This window comes from Vombatus ursinus, unplaced genomic scaffold, assembly GCF_900497805.2.
Source record: "Vombatus ursinus unplaced genomic scaffold, bare-nosed wombat genome assembly UNPS02014872.1, whole genome shotgun sequence".
Lineage (NCBI taxonomy): Eukaryota > Metazoa > Chordata > Mammalia > Diprotodontia > Vombatidae > Vombatus > Vombatus ursinus.
In genome coordinates, this window is record NW_020954650.1 from 6,690,859 (window position 1) to 6,710,567 (window position 19,709).

A 19,709-nucleotide genomic window follows, 5' to 3' on the forward strand; every position below is an offset into this window, starting at 1 on the left:
CTCACAAATTAAATAATGAAAGCAGTATTTTCATCAGTTTCTAGATGAAGAAATTAAAGCCCAGGGAGGTGACTCACACAAGGTACATTAGATTTGGCCCAAGGTCCTTTGACTTTAAGTGGAGTCCATTTTGCTTCAACTCTCCTGAACTGAGAGGCAACAGAGTCTGGTGCAAAGATCTAGATTCAAGTTCTAACTCCAACTAGCAAGGCACAGCTGGATCTACCACTTAGTTCCATTGCCACTACTAAGTGTTTTAGAGCTACATGATTGTGGGCAAATCACTTAAATTCTCTGAGACTTGGTTTACTCATTTATAAAATGAGGTTAATAATATTTTTACTATTTATCTCAGGCAGTTTTGTGAAGAATTTTCTTTGTAAAGCCAAAGAACTGCATAAATATGTTATTACCATGAGAAGAAGGAGACAGATTGGACAATAATAATTGGTAGTTATTTTGATGGAAATATTTTTATACCTAGCTAATTTTCTTCTTTTCTTTTTCTTTTCTTCTTTTTTAAAATAACCCTCCCAGGAGCTCTTATGACACCCAACACAAGGACACAACGGTTTGAAGTATTTAAAAATGGTACATTCATTATTAGGAATGTCCAGCTCCAAGATCGAGGTCAATACATGTGCACTGCAAAGAACCTTCATGGTGTAGACAAAATGATTGTCACATTATTGGTGACAGCTCAGCAGCCCCAAATATTAGCTTCCCACTATCAGGATGTTACAGTTTACCTTGGAGACACAATTGCAATGGAATGCCTGGCCAAAGGAACACCACCCCCACAAATTTCTTGGATTTTTCCAGATAGAAAAGTATGGAGGAGTGTATCAACTGCTGAGGCTAGAATTATGCTTCACAAGAACCGTACCCTAACCATTAAGGAGGCTGCCTTTTCAGACAGAGGAGTTTACAAGTGCATAGCAAGTAACACTGCTGGGGCAGATAGCCTGGCTATCCGCCTACATGTTGTAGCTCTACCTCCCATCATTCACCAAGAGAGGCAGGAAAACATCTCACTGCCTCCTGGGCTCAGTATTCACATTCACTGCACTGCCAAAGCAGCTCCTTTCCCTAGTATCCGCTGGGTGATATTTGATGGCACTCAAATCCGTCCTTCCCAATTCATCAATGGGAATTTGTTCGTCTTCCCAAATGGGACACTTTACATCCGCAACATCTCTCCCAAAGACAGTGGAAACTATGAATGTGTGGCAGTTAACATGGTTGGGTCAGCCAGGAGGACGGTTCATCTCAGTGTGCAAAAGACTTCTGCCAATGCCAAGATCACTGGAAGCTCCCCTCATAAGACAGATATTACTTATGGTGGAACCCTGCGCCTGAACTGCAGTGCCTCAGGAGATCCATGGCCAAGGATCCTCTGGAGACTGCCTTCTAAGAGGATGATTGATTCACTTTTCAGGTAAATGATAGATCCAGTCTGCCACTTAATTCTATGCAAATGATAGCCTAATTATCCCTCTTAAGGAGAATACACAAACTTCTATGGAGGTTTTCCCTTCCAGATACATTGGCAGTGTCCCTCTGAAAAGGACATAATGGGGTTTATTGGCAGCTAAATAGCACAGTGGATGCAGCACTGGGCCTGGAGTCAGGAAGACTAGTTCAAATCTGGACTTAAATACTTATTAGCTATATGACCCTGGGGAGGTCACTTAACTTCTGTTTGCCTCTTTCTTCATTTGCAAACTAGGGATTTATAATAATATCTACCTCACAGGGTTGTTGTGAAGTTAAAATAAGAATACTACTTACAAAGAACTTTGTAAACCTTAAAGCACTACATATATGCTAGCTATTATCATTATTGAGTTTAAATACACCTTAAAGTAACTCTATGTAAAAAATCACAGACATTCTCTACAAAGGAATCTCATTCACTGCCCTCTGACCTAATATATATGGTATGAATTATTTATACTAAGAATATTGTTGGGGAAAATATTGTCTCTTTTATTTTATTTTTTTAATGAATGATTGGAGGGGCAGCTAGGTAGTACAGTGGAGAGAGCACCAGCCCTGGAGTCAGGAGGACCTGAGGTCAAATCTGGCCTCAGACACTTGTCATTTACTAGCTGTGTGGCCCTGGGCAAGTCACTTAACCCTGATACCTTCACAAAAACAAAATAAAACAAAAACCCCAAAAAAACCCACAAACAAGAATGATTGGAAACTTTTGTTAGAGGTCTGTTCATCAATTTTCTCTTTATCACTGAAATAACAGATGTGCAAAATTCAATTTAAAATGAAATGCCTCACAAGCATTATTTATATTAACCTTATTGGGAGACTTTTTTTTTTTCATTTTCACATAAATGTTTCCACTGAGTGGTAAGAAAGAACCATGAGATTTTGTTGTTTCAAAATACACAGGATGTTGAAGTATTCAAAAACAAACAAAAAAAAGGCTATGGTTACACTATTGCTTTTCCTCTAAAATGTCACACATTAAAAGCATTGTCCTCTCTTCTCTAGCCCAGGGCCTTGAACATAGTAACACAGTAAGTGCTAAGTAAATGCTAATTGCATTTAATACAACCAGACTCACCCTCTTACTCGCCTCCACCTCTATGGAGAAGTCTGGTTTATGTGAGCCATTTTGTGGTATAATCTGGCTTGCACTAGGGAACCTCACAACCTTTCCACTAGGGCCCAGGGATCATCCCCTAGGAAACATCTACATAGTGGGAAAGTTACAGAGTATCAGTTTACACATGGAATGTCTTTCTACTGTGTTTAACCTCTCTTGGTTATTTTCTATGAAGGAGATGTATCCTCACACAACTTTCTAATATTCCTTAAACATTTGTACATCTGGAATATCCTTTTTAATCCCAATCAACTTAGAATTTCAGCCTGCAGTCCATATAAATCTACTCCACACCCCTCTCCAAATGTTCTAACTGAATATACACACTACTATTTGGTAGACTTTTAAAGGAGATAGCATCATAGCTATTCAGTTGGCTTTGGCACAATCAATTGGCATTCCAACAGGAAAATGTGAGACCATGCAATTCATTTTAACATGTAACTGAACACTTTTTAAAAATTATCTTTTAATGTTCATATGCTTTGTTATGGTTGTAAGTGTGATCATTGTTTCCAACTGTAGTAGGCCTAAGGTGTGTGATTTTCAGTGCAGCTGAATACATCTTGATGATTAATGATATCCTTGGCTTATTGTGCTTACTCATCATGTCATTTCATTTCATCATTTCTGAATCAAAGAAACCTTTAAAACATTTTTTAAGGTAGAGCTTCCTTTTCCCCCAAAGAAATAGTTTTTTATAATGATTTATTATAGATGTACCATTAAACATCAGTATAAGCTATTGTACTTAATTTGCAACAATTTACATTCAAAAAGAATGAATGTCACCAATAACATGCACATTGGTTCTGGGATCAGAGGTCCTAAGTTCAAATTTCACCTCTGACACATATGGATCCTTGGGCAAGTCACTAAACCTCCGAGATTCAAATTTCTTGTCTGTATAATGAGGATGTGAAGGTGCATTCCAGCCCCAAACTAATATCGTGTAACTTTTCATTCCCATTAGAATTCTTTGCCCATTTGTTTCAATTCACTTTTCCTTATATGTATATATGTGACTATTTTATATGATGATTTCTATATATTCAGATCTCCTAGTTCTATTTTTATTCACATTACTTTTTTTTCATAAAACTTTTCCTCATACTTGCCTCATACTTATCATGCTTAAATACATTCTGGTATTCCAGCCCAATTTATTTAACAATTTATTTAACTATTCCTTTATTTTGAACATTTGATTTCTTTCCATTTTTTCTGTTTGTTTGTGTTTGTTTTTCACTATGATAAATGATGCCACTATAAAAATCCTTGAACAGATAGAACCTTTTAATTTTTTTCTTGTTAAAGCACTTGAAATAACAATGGAATTATTAAGTCAAAGGATATGGTTATTTTGGTAACCTTTACTGTGTACTCCAAAATTGCCTTCTAGAAAGATTCTCCTGGTTTGAATTTTACAAGCAACAAATGAGTGTATCTGTTTCATCTTAACCTTGATAGCACTTTTTTTTGATGTTGTTAATTATTTTTTTGCCAATTTTATGGGTATGAGGTAGCACCTCAAATCTGTTTTAATTTAATTTATATGTTAATTAATTATTCATGGAGGTCATGCTAGATAAAGAAATAGCCTGTGAGTCAGTAAGCCCTAGGTCCAACTTCTGTTTCTGAAACATATTGGCCCTGTGTCACTTAATCTCTCAATGCTCCAGGCAACTGAGGCTACACGTTGGAAATTTACTGACTGATCTTCATTGTTAAAAGATTTTTTTTTTTTTAAACCAAGAGCTCCCTTCATTGATGAATTTCAGATTTGGTCCTGCTTTACCAGGAAATACATATGTGTATGCATTTACATATGTATAAATGCAAAAATAAAACATATACTGATATGTTTAATTACATATATAATTAGTGAGGTTACAATAAGTTATTAGTGAGTTTGACCATTTCTCAAGAGATTGTTAATCATTTGTATCCTCCTTTGAAAATTATCTGTTACTCTCCTTTGACCATTTATCTACTCAGGGCTGAGAATGACATTTGTACATTTTTACCAGCTGTTTATGTTTTATCAAGTTTTATTTGTTGCATTTGCCATAAATATTTCCCCAGTATGTTCTTCTACTTCTTACCATATTGCCTTGTGATACATTTTAAAAAAATTAATGTAACTATCCATATTTATTTTTTTCTAATTATTCATTCTGTTTATTTAAAAGAAAAAAATATCCCCTTAGCAATTAAAATTAGGCCATTTTCTTCCCATTTAATTTCCTCACAAATTCCTAATTTTCCCAAGTCTTGAAAGCAAGGATTGCTTCATTTTGTTGTTGTTGTTGTTGTTGTTGTTGTTGTTGTTGAATTCCCTTGTGCTCAGCATGGTACCTGGCACATAGCATACGTTTGGTAAATATTTGTTAATTGATTGATTGATTTCCCTACTAAACTGTATCTTTATCTAACTAGTTTCATTAACATAATGTTAATTAGGACCAATTTCTTTAAACAAGATGGGTAAAAAGTTGTTTCTATGATCAATGACCATAGTTTGAATTCAATCCCATATAGAATCTCGTTCTCATTTTAGAACAATGATGTAATTGGAAAAAGAAAAAAAAAACTTTAGACACATCAAGCTTGGGACTAGGACTAGACCTGTAATTCCAATCCACACCTCACAGAACAAATCCCCTTAATAAAAGGATTTGTTCTGTGAAGTTTAGGTTCAGTAGAAGGGCCACATGTGACCTTGAGGCTGCAGGTTCCCCACCCTTGGTATAGGGAAATCCCAATGAGTCAACTCCTTCTGCAAATGCAAATAGGCATTTTCTCTGAAACTTTTAGTCTTAGAAAATTTCTTGAAAGAATTGAGAGTTTTAGTTGCTTTCCTAAGATCATAAGACCTGTAATTACTAGAGAAAGAACTGGAACCCAAGTCTTCCAGGCCCCAAATCTCTCTTTGTGATGCCACTCTATCTCTCACTGAAGACATGAGTGATACTCTTTTTTTTTAATAAAAAAAATTATTTCCAAGACTTGTAAAACAGCTCCTAAAAGATCAACTTTCCCAGAAAACCATAAATACACAATAATGCTTTTTTCTACTGTTAGAACGTGCATTAGAATCAAAATTTGGTGACAAAAATCACCATTCTTCAATGATGTGGGCAAGGAGAAAAAGTTTTGAGGAACAGTATGTTTACCACAAGCACTACGAAGAAAGATGAGCACAAATGACTGAGTTAAGGGCTATATATGAATTAAACGTTTGATACTAGGAATCAGAGTGTTTTGTCACTTAACATTCACAGGGATCATCAAAGTGCTCAGTGTCAAAGGAATGAAACCACCAGAAATCAAGCAGCTTTGCCAAATATACACTGAAACATCCTATATACAGCATATCACTCTCTGTGTCCCTTCTTGCACATGCTGGTAACAACTCTGAAAGGGAAGGAAGGGCTGAAGCACCCCGTTTTGCACTTTCTACCTCAAACAAAACAGACTATTTAAACATCAGTTCTGTTTTACATAAACACAAATTTAAAGTACGATATCTGTGCAAGAAAGGAATGAATAGAACATACAGATAGCTTAACAGAGACCCAAAGAGAACAAAAAGCATGTGACTCCTTAGACAGCTTTCTGATGATATCCAGGAGGGGCAACCTCATAGTCACTGGCACTAAATAGTGCTAAAGAATTCTTCACCAAATATTTTAAGAAATCATGCAAATAGTTTAACAATAAAGCCAAACTCTTCTCATTGAGGGGTGTATAGGCCAGCATTGCTCCAATTCTCACAAATAACCTCAGCAGGTGCGGCACTCCATAGACCTGCAATATTGGTGCGTCACAGTGATTGGTTGAGGATCTCGGCATAGTGTGGCCTCTCGAATTTGTAAAGCAGCTGAGTCCTCAACATGATATTGAAGTATTCTTTGATCCCTGACATCACTCATAAGTGATATTCTTTAGAATGTGTCTAGAACAAAATCTCTGAGGACATTCTAAATATCATGATTATACTTCAGCACTTCAAAATATGTGATTTTGTCAATATTGGCAATGTCACAGATACAGATCCTGAACTCATCTATATCTTTTAGAAGACATTGTGGCCAAAACTATTCATCATCTGAGGGTCATACTTTGAGGATCAGTCTTTCCCCATTTAATTAGTCTGGGTTTTGGACAACAGTCCTCTGTATAATCACTTGCTATTCTGTCAGTCTTATAAGGCTTTCAATGTGGATTTCCACTGCCAAGTTCTCAGAACCTTCATGATGTGATGGAAAACTGGAATGTATTTAAGAGCAACAAATGTGAGGTATATAAATAAATATGAAAAAGTTTTATGAAATAAAACAGTGTGAATAAAAATAGAATTAGGCGATCCAAGTATATAGAAATTACAACTGCATAAAACACGCACATATATACATACAAGGAAAAGTTAATTGAAACCAAGGGGTAAAGAATTCTGATGAAAAGTTATAGGATCTTAGTTTTAGAGCTGGAATGAACCTTCACCCTCTTATTATACAGACAAGAAATTAGAATCTCAGAGGTTTAGTGACTTGCCCAAGGATTCATATATGTCAGAGGTAGAATTTGAACTTGGGATCTCTGATACCAGAACTAGTGAGCATTTTATTGGTGACATTCATTCTTTTTGAATGTAAATTATTGCAAATTAAGTATAATTGCTGGTATTGATGTTTAATGGTACATCTATAATAAATTATTATAAAAAGAAACTATTATTTTGAAATTATCCTTTAATATTCATATGCTTTCTTATGGTTCTGATTATCTCTTCCAAATGTAGTAGGCCTAAGGTGTGGTTGAATATATATTGATGATTAATAATATCCATGGCTTATTATGCCTATTCAGCATTTTAAGTCCTCTGAATCAAAGGTGTTTTTAAAATATTTACTAAGCTAGAGCTAGAGGAAAGAAGAAATTGGAGAGCAAGGAAGTATTTGAAGGGATATAAAGTGGCTGTAGGATTAGCGTTGTTCTGTTAGGTAGAGCTGGGGCAATGAGTAGAAGTAACAGTGGGGCAAATTTCTCATTAGTTACAGCTTTCCCAAAGTGGCAGTGATGTTGCTTTTGCTTCAATTTTCCATTTGGATGCAGGGTGACCACTTTCCTAAGAGGTTGTAAAAAGGGACTGCCTATTGAGGTACCATTGTGCTGGATGACTCCCTGAGGTCTCTTTCAACCATAAGATTCTATGTTTTGGTAATTCTCTGCCTGGAATACAGTAGATATTTAATAAATACTTGTTGGTTGGTTGGTTGAGTCTTAATCTGGATACTTGTGAAGTTAAATTTTCACTAAAAACTGCCTTAGATTTTGTAGACTGTTGAATGTCAAAAACAGTTCTGAATTAGTCACCTGCATGTTGGTGTTTATAAGAACCATATTAACATACTAAAATATTTTCCAGTGATGATTATAGTGATGACATGACTTTAACAGAAATCCATTTTGTAAATTTTTACCTAGAGGAAACGTGGCACATGGTCACTTTCTGTCATTCCAAGTTGAAGACAAACTAATGCCAGAGTTGAGGTTTTAGTTGGCAAGTGTCAGCCAGCTCTAGTTACCATCACCTATGGAAGTTTCCTTCTGCCAGGTGCTGAGGAAGCCTAATTTAGCCACAAGACTCTGTATAGGAGTATTTTTATATGATTAAAATTACAGCTGCTGCCATGCTGTTTTTAACATTATGAGATGTATCAAAAACACAGTCATCTTGAGTGAAAATAATGAAAAAATAATCTTTTCCTCTAGAAATAAGAAAAATAAACTTCAATTTCCTTAAGGTTAATTTAGATTCATTGTGGCATTTCTTTAGATATTAATGCTCAAGTAAGTCATGTGCCAAAGAAACACTTGTACTAGAGGAGCTAATATCTTTGACTAAATCTCAAATTCTTGAATGAATGGTTGGGTCAGTTCAAGTTCACAACAGACCACGGAGGTCTCTTGTGCAGTAAATCATTTTAGCATTTGGATACAATTCCCTTAAGGCTACAAAACCCATTTGACATTTCCCAGTAGCAGCTGATGCGTGGATATTTCTCTAGGAGCACATGTTTCCTTTTTGTTCTAGGGAATAGAAGTCAGGATGTGTGATCAAGAGACTTACATCTTGTTTCTTTTCTTTCCCATTTAGCTTTGATACCAGAATCAAGGTGTTTGGAAATGGCACTTTGGTAGTGCATTCCATCACGGATAAAGATGCAGGGGACTATCTGTGTGTTGCTCGGAATAAAATTGGTGATGATTATGTTGTTCTGAAGGTGAATGTGATGATGAAACCTGCTAAGATAGAACACAAAAAGGAGAATGACCACAAAGTCATCTACGGTGGGGACCTCAAGGTTGACTGTGTTGCTACAGGCCTTCCCAACCCTGAGATTTCCTGGAGCCTTCCTGATGGTAGTATGGTCAATACCTTTATGCAATCAGATGACAGTGGTGGACGGACAAAGAGATATGTTGTTTTCAATAATGGAACACTCTACTTTAATGAAGTAGGAATGAGGGAGGAAGGAGACTACACCTGCTTTGCTGAAAACCAGATTGGGAAAGATGAAATGAAAGTTCATGTCAAAGTGGTTGCTGAACCTGCAGCAATCCATAATAAAACCTACTCCATTATACATGTTCCATATGGGGATGTTGTTACAGTGGCCTGTGAAGCTAAAGGAGAACCTACTCCAAAGGTGACATGGCTTTCTCCAACCAACAGATTAATTCCAATCTCTTCTGATAAATACCAAGTGTTTAGGGATGGCACCCTTCTTATTCAAAAAGCACAGCGATCTGATAGTGGGAACTATACATGTGTGGTGAGGAACAGTGCTGGGGAGGACAGGAAAATTGTCTGGATCCATGTTGATGTCCAATCCCCCACAATCAATGGCTACCCCAATGCCATAACAACTGTTAGAGAAATAGCTGCAAGAGAGAGCCGAAAACTCATTGATTGCAAAGCAGAAGGCATCCCAGAACCACGGGTCTTATGGGCTTTTCCAGAGGGTGTGATCCTTCCAGCTCCCTACTATGGAAACCGCATCACTGTCCATCGCAATGGCACATTGGATATTAGAAGCCTGAGAAAGACAGATTCAGTGCAACTGGTGTGTATTGGACGCAATGAAGGGGGAGAAGCTAAGCTGATTGTACAGCTCACTGTAATGGATCCTTTGGAGAAACCTATTTTCCGGAACCCAGTCAGTGAAAAAATTACTGCCATGGCAGGTCATACTATCAACCTCAACTGCTCAGCTGAAGGAAGCCCTGAACCAAGCATTGTTTGGATTCTTCCAAATGGAACAGAACTGCAGAGTGGGAAACACTTACAGAGATTTTACCACAAGAAAGATGGCATGTTGCACATCAGTAGTCTCTCTGGTGCTGATGCGGGAGCTTATCGTTGTGTGGCTAGGAACAAAGCTGGCTATACTGAGAGACTGGTGTCTTTGAAAGTTGGGCTGAAGCCAGAAATTAGTAATCAGTACCCAAACCTGGTGAGCATCATCAATGGTGAGACCTTGCAACTTCACTGCATTGCTCAAGGAAGTCAGAAAGCCCAAGTGTCTTGGACACTGCCCAGTGGCATGGTTTTAGAGGGCCCTCAAGTAGTTGGACGCTTTTCCCTTTTAGAGAATGGCTCACTGACTGTGCATGAGGCTTCTGTGTTTGACAGAGGAACCTATCTGTGCAAGGTTGAGACAGAGTATGGCTCATCTGTTATGAATGTGCCTGTCATTGTAATAGCATACCCTCCCCGAATTACTAGTGAGCCAACACCTGTCATTTATACTCGGCCAGGGAACACGGTAAAAATGAATTGCATGGCTATTGGGATTCCCAAAGCTGAAATAACGTGGGAGCTACCAGACAAATCACATCTGACAGCAGGAGCTCAGTCCCGCCTTTATGGGAATAAATTCCTTCACCCTCAGGGCTCATTAATCATCCAGCACTCCACACAAAGAGATGCAGGCTTTTACAAGTGCACTGCAAAAAACATCTTAGGCAGTGACTCTAAAACAACTTATATTCATGTGTTCTAACACATTTTTCTACATTGATGGACTCCCAAGAAAACTGCAAAAATAAGCACAACAAGTGTCATTTAGAAAAGAAGCTATGGCTGAAAGGGAGAGTACTGTTAATAGAACATTGTCATGATGGATGAATGCCCTGTTGGTTTCATAGGATGACTTGGACCCTTTCCCTTCTTTCCAAAGGAAGCAATGTAGACACTTTAATGGGGAGCCAGCACCTTTGGGATATTTCCTTTCATGTTTACAGGATAGATATGGTTTCATGTGATATTTCATGGTACCCAAGATGTCAGCTACATGTTACTGTTTAAAGCAAAGTTACCCCCTGTGGCTTGACAAGCACCTTAAGGATACCAAAGAAGTATTAACTATAAATGAACTGCAGTGATTGAAGAACATAAAGTGCTTTGTTACCACATTGAGGATGCATCATTTAGTTACCTCCTTGCACATAATCAACTCTATCAAATGATTACTCACCTACCTGCTATTTTCTCTACCATTTCTTCAAAATCAACATGGCTGATCATGGATTTAGAAAATGAATGATCTACTTCTAATAAAAGGTTTTCAAACATTAACCCTACAAATTATGTATGAAAGGACTTTTTAAACCATTCTACAGGGGTAGAATTCAATCATCAAATACTTTTATGTGTGTATGTGTGTTTTTTTCAACCTAGACTATGAGACTAAGACATACGATGATCTCTGTCTCATTTTCATAAATTATTGGTCTTTACAAGACTCAGCTATATGACTGCAGATGTGGAAACTGATTTTCAGGTCCTGTCCAATCTCTCCCAGTTTCACTACCCTATTATCTTGCTATTCACCTCTCCCTTTACCTGGCAGTGAGAAGGATGGTGATATTGGATTTCTTATAACTAGGAGGGTCCTTTTAAGCTACAGTATGAGGAGAAGGGAGTAGGTTGAGACAGAGAGGAAGACAAGCTCTGACACTGTTGAGAATATAGATTAGAGCCACCTAAAAAGCTTCTGACTCTTCTCTGTGGTATCAAAGGTATGTACACCAGGACCTCTCTGCAGCCCACCCCCCAGGTCACCAAGTCAGTTATCCAGAATCTAATCTTAAATAGTCCTGGATAGTGGGTTGACAGTTATTTCCATGACTGCTCTAATGTGTTGATATGGTCACTGTACTGTACATTTTATAATAAAGAAATATTTTCCAAACAAGTTGACAGTGATTAAAAAAAGATTTAGTGTGATTGTTTTTATTTAAGTATTAAAGAATTTCAAATAGATTTGAGTGGAAGCTTCTTCAGCCATATGATGCTTCAATAATTTTCAGAAGCACCTTACTTGTATCTACCATGAATAGAAATTCTTATGGATAAAGAAACTAAGTCATACTAAGTGACTCCCAATTATGTGAATGGAAAAGTACCACAACAAGGATGTATAGCAAGACAGAAATGGTTAGATTAATACCAAGGGCCTCTCATTTTGTCTCCAGCACTGCCCATTCAGAGGAGAACAACAAAAGTGATTAGAGATTTGGAGAAGCTTTCTCACATAGGCAAAAAAAGATGAAAGAGGGTTTTTCTTTGAAGAAGGGAAGTCTGGGGGTAGAATGACATTGTGTTATTCATCCAATCTAGAAAATAGCCATTGTCTGTTTCCAGGGACAAAGGAGAAACAAAGATTTAGGCAAAACTTTCAGGGTTGTTCTGATATTTGTTACTGTTGAACCAAATCTATCTCCTTTGGTATGACAAACACACTAAGAATACCAAGAGACAAGAGTGTGTTGAGTCAGCTCATACTAGCTCAGGAGAACAGATAGTTGAATTTTCGCACATGCGTTTATGCCTCAGAAATAAGCAAATGCTGCAAATCAGGACTTGATTTATTTTGTTAATTGTGTAGATTTAAGGAAATGATGGAGAGAAGGTTAACAATGAAGATTAAACTTTCAGTGTGTTGCATGAACGTCTCTGCCTCCCCCACCAGATAACCAATTGTTAAACATTTACCACCATACCCCTGCAAAGAGGTGTAAGTGAACATCAGTCCATAGTCAGGGTTTCGTCATTGTGGTAACAAAGTTGATGGGATAGCAGATAGAGTGATATGCTCTAAGAGGTAATTCCCTCTCTCTAAATGGACATGTAAAGGCAATAAGGGGTGTGTGTGTGTGTGTGTGTGTGTGTGTGTGTGTGTGTGTAGGCAAGAGAGAAACAGGAAGTCTAATTCTCACATTGAAGAGAAAGAATTGTCTGGAGTCATCCAAGCAGGATCCAACCAGTGGCATAAATCCAAATGACATATAATATCAACTGGCATGCAATACCAAGCCAAAGAAAAAATTTCTCTAAAAAAATTTCAATAATGGGGCAGAAGACATTTCTTTAGAGGAGGCTTAGGGTAATTCTGCCTGGAAAAAATGATAAACCAGATGTCTTCTTCAGGTTGCTTGTAGCCTGTAAGTCTATGATTATGGGAAGAGAATAGTAATACTTAAAACACTTCTTGACCAGGACAATGATGTGTATGTCTTCATAAATTTGAACTGCATATGGTTCTAAAATAATATCTTAACCAAAGATAGTTCCTTCCTAATGACTAGGTTCTGACATCTGGTGCATGTGCTTGTAAAGTTGTTTGCATCCATCCCATGCAAAAGGTCTTTGCTAGCAGTAAATTGGAAGTATTTGATGGCCCCCATGTTTTCAATGAAGAAAAACACATGCTCTTTAAAATTTGGTTCTCAGTTTCATATTATACTCTTTTTCTGTGACTATACTAAGTCAGATGAATTTATTCTTCTGCCAGGCTACTGAACTGCACCTATCATCCTGCTCCTTTTTTCATTTAAAATTCGCATCTTCTGAAAATAGGAGTACTTTAATCTCTTTAATACTTCAATTGGAGCACATTTTTATGGAAATTTATACTTTTTAAACGCTCACTTTTTAAAATAGTTTCATATTAGCAGAGTTCTTGATACATGTTTATTGATGGATAGATTATGTCATTTAACCCTAAACCTAACCTTGTGAGGTAAATAGGATGGATAATATTATCTAAGTTTCATTGCTGAGAAGACAGAGGTCAAAGGACTTATTATATGCTTGCTGAATTGAATTGAACATTATACTCCTGTGCCATCTCCTGTGGGAAGCATCTCCTGATGCCCTCAGTTGTTGTCTTCTCTCTTCAGGTAGTGGTGTGGATGGAAGGATTGATTTGGAGAAAGACAGCTCTCAGTTCAAATTCTGCCTCAGTTATTTACTTGCTGTGTGATCTTGAGCAAGTCATTTAACTTCTTCTACCCTCAGTTTCTTTATTTATAAAATGAGAGTAATAATAGTATCTACTCTCCTCCCCCCAGGGTTCTTGTGAGGATCAAATGAGATTGATATATGAAAAACGCATCTCAAATCTTTAAGCACTATGTAAAGGTTAGCTATTATTCTTATTGTATAATTTATCCATTTTAATGTTGTACTCTCTCAGTAGAATGTGTAGTCCTTGAGTACAGGGACAATCTTGTATTTTTTTTTTCGGTTAGAATTCTAGCACATAGTGCTGTGCCTTATACGTGGGAGACAATTACTGGATGTTTGTTGGATTGGATTGCTGAAAGTCACAGATCAAACCAGTGATGGAGACTGCACTATAGAAGCACATCCCCTGATAGTTTAGGTTCATTTAGGTTTAGTGTAGGTTAAGTTCTTGGTGATCTCTTCTTTTACAGATAAGGGATCTACTAGTCAGTGCAGGGAATAGTGTACTGGGTTCGGACTCAGCAAGACCAGAGTTCAATTCCTGCCTCAAACACTAGTTGTGTGACCTTGGGTGTGCCACTGAACCTCTCTTTGCCTCAGTTTCCTTGTCTATAAAATAAGGATATAGTACCTACCTTAATGGGGTTGTGGTGAGGATCAACTGAAATGACATACATAAAGTACTTCACAAAACTTAAAGGGTTGTATAAAGACAATCATATATTGAATGCCTACTCTGTGTGTGCCTAACATAGTACCGAGCACCATAATAGTCACAAGTGACAAACAAGCAGCTAGTAAATTGTCCAAAAAAAAAATCATGATATATATAGGAAATAGAGATAAGAACAGGAGAATGTTATAAAGTGCTCAACTATACTACATAAACAATTAGAAAGTTAAATAATACCAGATAGAGTGCCAGGCCTCAACCTGAATTCAAATTCAGTCTCAAGACACTTACTAGCTGTATGATCCTGGGCAAGTCACTTAATCCTGTTTGCCTCAGTTTCTTCATATGTAAAAGGAGTTGGAAAAGGAAATGCCAAACCACTCTAGTATCTTTGCCAAGAAAACCTCAAATGGAGTCACTATTAGTCAGACATGAGTGAAACAATTCAACAACAACAACAACAACAACAACAACAAATGAATTAAGAGGCATAATATTTAGGTGGACAGGGAGCCATCTTGGGGTAAGGAAAATCTGGATTGAAGTTTTGCTTCTGACATACACTGGCTGCGTGACCTTGGGCTAATAATTATTTAACTCCATAGTACCCCAGGCAACTTCTAAGAATAGAAATTACAAAGATGGTGGCTATCTGCATTGGTATAGGGAGTTTCTTCATTGGGAGTTCCCTACAGTATGAAATCTCAAGTTTAGTGTAAAAAAAAAAAAACTTAAAATAGCCAGTTAAAGCACAGATAATAAGGAAAAAAATAAGATTTGTCCTAAGCCTTGAAAGATAGGTAGGACGTGGGAAGGTAAAAAAGGAAGAAGGTGAGAATTTTAGTCAAGGGAGACAATAGAAGCAAAGAGAAAAAAAAAAACATAAGTATGGTTTGAGAAAAGGAAATTAAGTTTTGGTTTGACCAAAATGAAGAGTTCACATTATGGCATAATAGGACATAAAGTTGTGTAGGTAAATTGGGCATTTTGGAATTGATCTCTTAAGTAGCCATCATAGATAGTCAAGCAGAGCAGTAATGTGATGGCAACATTATTTTAGGAAGATAAATTTAGCATGAGTGGGCCCAGTGTGAATGCAGGAAGAGTCCTCAGAAGACTGCTGTAGGTGATGACCTAGATAAGAATCATGTCTGTGGGGATAGAAAAAGAGAGGATAAAAGGACAAAGGATAAAATATACTTTCTTCCAATAAATAATGAGGTGGAGAACTACAAATGTGCAATGCTACATATGCTTTGTGTATTCAGATGTGGTTGCTGTGCACATTGGTTTTACTTAATAGTTTTTCTCTATTGGAGGTGGGGTCATAACTGGAAGTAACTAGTTTTAAACAACAAAAAAAAGCTTTAATAAAAAATAAAAAGGGAGGAAGAGACAGAGGAATCCCAGAGACATTTCAAAGAAAGAATTGACAACATTACAGTGATGGATTGTGGGGGATAAAAAGGTAGAATTCCATGATGACTCTAATGTTTTGAGGCTAAAAGCTATGAAAATAGTGATCCTATTAGGAAAAGAGAAAATTAAGAAAGGGAATCATCATGTGAAAGAAAATGATGAAATCAACTTACTAAATTTTAGGTGACAGTATAAATAAACAATGTAAGTATATTCTAAGGCCAGTTAGAAATGTGGAAGTAGTTCCAAACTGTTAACTAGCATTAAAAAAGCAAGACTGTTACCTTGTTATCTTCTGGGCATTATGATGTAATCAAACCTAAATTAGAGGTTGGGACTAATGATATAGCTATAAATTTCAGAATAGGCATCCATAAAGCATAGGTTGGGTGTGTCTGGAAAATCTGATAAAATGAGCCCATGTTCTCTCCACCTCCATGGACACTGGTATCTAATTAAAGGTATGAGAAAGAATAATTTTTTGCAGAGAGTCAGTATGGAGAGAATAGAAGGCCAAATTTTGATTCTAGGTGTAATGAGCCTTACATTTAGGGAGGAGGATGAATAAGTTGATCCAGGACAGATAAAACCAAAAAATAAAAAGCAGAGAAGAATGACACGCCAAATATGGATATTACAGGTTATACATCTGGCTTGTAGAGGAAGATCCAGAGGCAGAGAGACTTTCTGGCATCTCAAATCAGACTATTGTAATAGTTACCCATTTTGCTTTTATGTGGGACTAAATTGCCGATGCCTAACGAAGTCTAACCAGCTGTGAAACTTTGGGCAAGTCATTTATCCTCTCTGAGCCTCATTTTCTTAACTTTTGGAGTAGACTAAGGTACCTGTCTACTTGTAAAGTTACATGAATGACTGATTATAGGTCAACCTAATGATGGACAAGCAATAGGGTGCTGTTTAACACCCTATTAGTGCAAGTAGGACAAGGCATACAGCCATAATCAATACCTATTAGATGTTTAGCAACCAGTCCTCTGGAAAAAAAAAATATAGACAGGACACTTTAAAATTTAATCTGTATTATTACCATTTCCTCCATTGATTTCTTGTCTATATAGCAACATAATTATAAATAAAGCTCTGATTTGTAGCATTTGCTAATTTCCTAGGTATAAATGCTCACACTGAAAATTCAACAATTGTTTCTTGTGACTTGGTTTGAACTGGCTCTAAGACACTCTTGTACAAGAGCTAGGGTATACACATTTGCACAGTTTCTACTACTTTCTGGATATTGTTTTAAGGATCTTACCTCATATTACCTCATTCAATATTGCCTCATTCAATCCCACAATAACCCTGCAAGGTAGGTGTTGTTATTATCCCCATTTTACTGTTGAGGAGATTGATGATAACAGAGTTTAAGTGACTTGCCTAGAGTCGCACAACTAGAATCTGAGGCTGGATTTGAACTCATCTTCCTAACTCTAGGCCAGCACTCCAACCACTATGCCACCTAGCTGCCTCCAATTATTTCTTTACCAGAGGATGTTAATGTAAGTAGAATACCATATATCTTTAAGTTTTTCTCTTCCTCATTTCCCCTCTAATTTTTTGGTCACTTATAGTAAGTGAAAGCTAGTTAAGAAAGTTGTGTTAAGTTGAAGATGAGCTAGTCATTAATAATATTTTTTTATTTCCCCCTTTTCTGATTCTCTTCTCTATCTTTTCTCCATAGTATCTCCTATCCCACCCATCTATCCTTTTATCTTTGCATCTTTCCTTCCCCTATATTGCCCTGTCTCTTTTTATAAGTACAAAAGTTTTTTTTTAACTCTTCCCCAAATTGTCTTTGGTGACTGTCATCTTCATAGTTTTTTAAATACTGTTTTGCCTTTTGCTTCCTAGACCAATATTAATAAATCATGATATATATGCCAATATATTTCAAAGCTTACAAGTAAGTGAGTCTGCTGAAAGGGGCATGAAACCATCCCAAATAAAGAATAATTTTACGAGATTCCACTTGAAAATGTTTTCACAATGGGAAAAGTACTCTTTGGCTGCAAATAATGGAACACAATGATCTGGGAAGAATGAAAATTGGAGGCAAGCTAAAGGACAATGGAAAGAGGTGTAAGAGGAATTAAAGGGGGCAGAAGCCTATTGTCAGTGATCACTTGTTTGTAAAAAGTGGCACAAAATAAAATAAAAATATAAAAACATAAAAATATAAAAACATAAAAACATAAAAATAAAAACACAAGATGGAGGACATTTCTAATTGCAAAAGGGGGTAGATTGATCATGTAGTGAGAGTAAGGGATAAAAAAACCAGCCTATGTTCTCCATTTATATCTAGAAAATGATAAAAGACCTAGAGGAAGGTCTCTTTCCTGTTGAGTATATCTTCTACTGAAGATTTTTAAAAGGACCTGAACAGTAATTACACAGAATAAGAAGAGTTAAATAGGTTGGTGTCTGCAATGAAGGTAATAACTACATTAATAAGATATGGATCTGTTGGAGTATCAAATATATGACAGTAATATACAATTTTAAGCAGTCATGAACAAAATATGAAGTTTTAGCCAAAAGTATATCCAATCTTCCATTTATGGAATTTAGTAGTATTTATTTTAGAAAGAAAAAGTGAGATTTCTTTCTATTATTGCTTCAATAACATAGCAAATTATTTAAAGAAGACTTAAAGAAAATGAATATATGACATACATGTTCAGATTGATTTTTTACATGTTAAAGTCTTGACAATTCATAGGTATGTTGATTGTTTGTGAAAATCATGAAAATGAAATAATCCCTATTGTGAAGTCTACCAATTCCCTCCAGTTTTGGTTGTAAAATGTCTTTGCAAGTAGGACAAAGCATATAAGAAAGTTTCTTTTCTAGGCAAAGAATTAGCTGCATACAAAAGATACACCCAAATGAACACAGGAAGAAAAAAAAATAGCCACTGCCCACAGCCAAATCAAGACTAAAATCCACCATGCCATTCATTTGAATGCAGACTCACTTTCTTATTGTTGATTTTGGAAAGTGAGGTATTTGTAAGGCCAGGATTTAAACTAGTGGAGGTGTTGGGGGGATCATTGTTGGGATTTTCCTGGACAAAAGAAAAATCTGCTATACTTCATATGTTTAAAAATTAAGGAGAAAAAATGTTTCTTGACAATATCAACATTAGAAATCAAAGAGGACAGTGGAATAAAGACCACCCAATGCCAGAATGTATTGCTGAAATAATGTAGTAAATTTAGGGGCTAGAAATATTGAATACCACATTAGGAAAAAATAAATAAATTTGCGATGCAACATTATGCATACATTTTGTAAGAAAAATTACTTCTTAAATGTACTTCAGTCACATAACCAAATAAGTTAACATTTTTTGTCATTATTGCTACATTGGGCAATGTTATGTAGTATTGCTTTGTAGTCATGTATCATTATAGCTTAAAGGAATCCTAGAATACAGATAATTCAAACTCTTCATTTTTACAAATGAGGAAACTAATACCCAAGAGTTAGAGTGAATTGTTCAAGGTCACACATTTTATTAGTAATAGAGTCAATAGTGGAACCCAGGTTGCTTAAATCTTTATCCCTTGCTTTTTTCATTCTTTCATCCTGTCTTTCAGTCTTGACAACAGCTGACATTCATCAAATCCATACAAATTTCCAAAAAC

General features: G+C 36.4%; 1 protein-coding gene across 1 annotated transcript in view; it reads left to right on the forward strand.

Moving 5' to 3' along the window:
- Positions 1 to 11,892, forward strand: part of MXRA5 (matrix remodeling associated 5) — a 38,294-nt gene extending 26,402 nt beyond the window's left edge. Inside the window, exons 6-7 of the mRNA XM_027842432.1 lie at positions 538 to 1,438; positions 8,790 to 11,892. Of these exons, the coding sequence (XP_027698233.1) occupies positions 538 to 1,438; positions 8,790 to 10,698 (2,810 nt within the window). The 3' untranslated portion in view covers positions 10,699 to 11,892. The remainder of the gene's footprint in view (positions 1 to 537; positions 1,439 to 8,789) is intronic.
- The last annotated feature ends 7,817 nt before the right edge of the window (positions 11,893 to 19,709 follow it).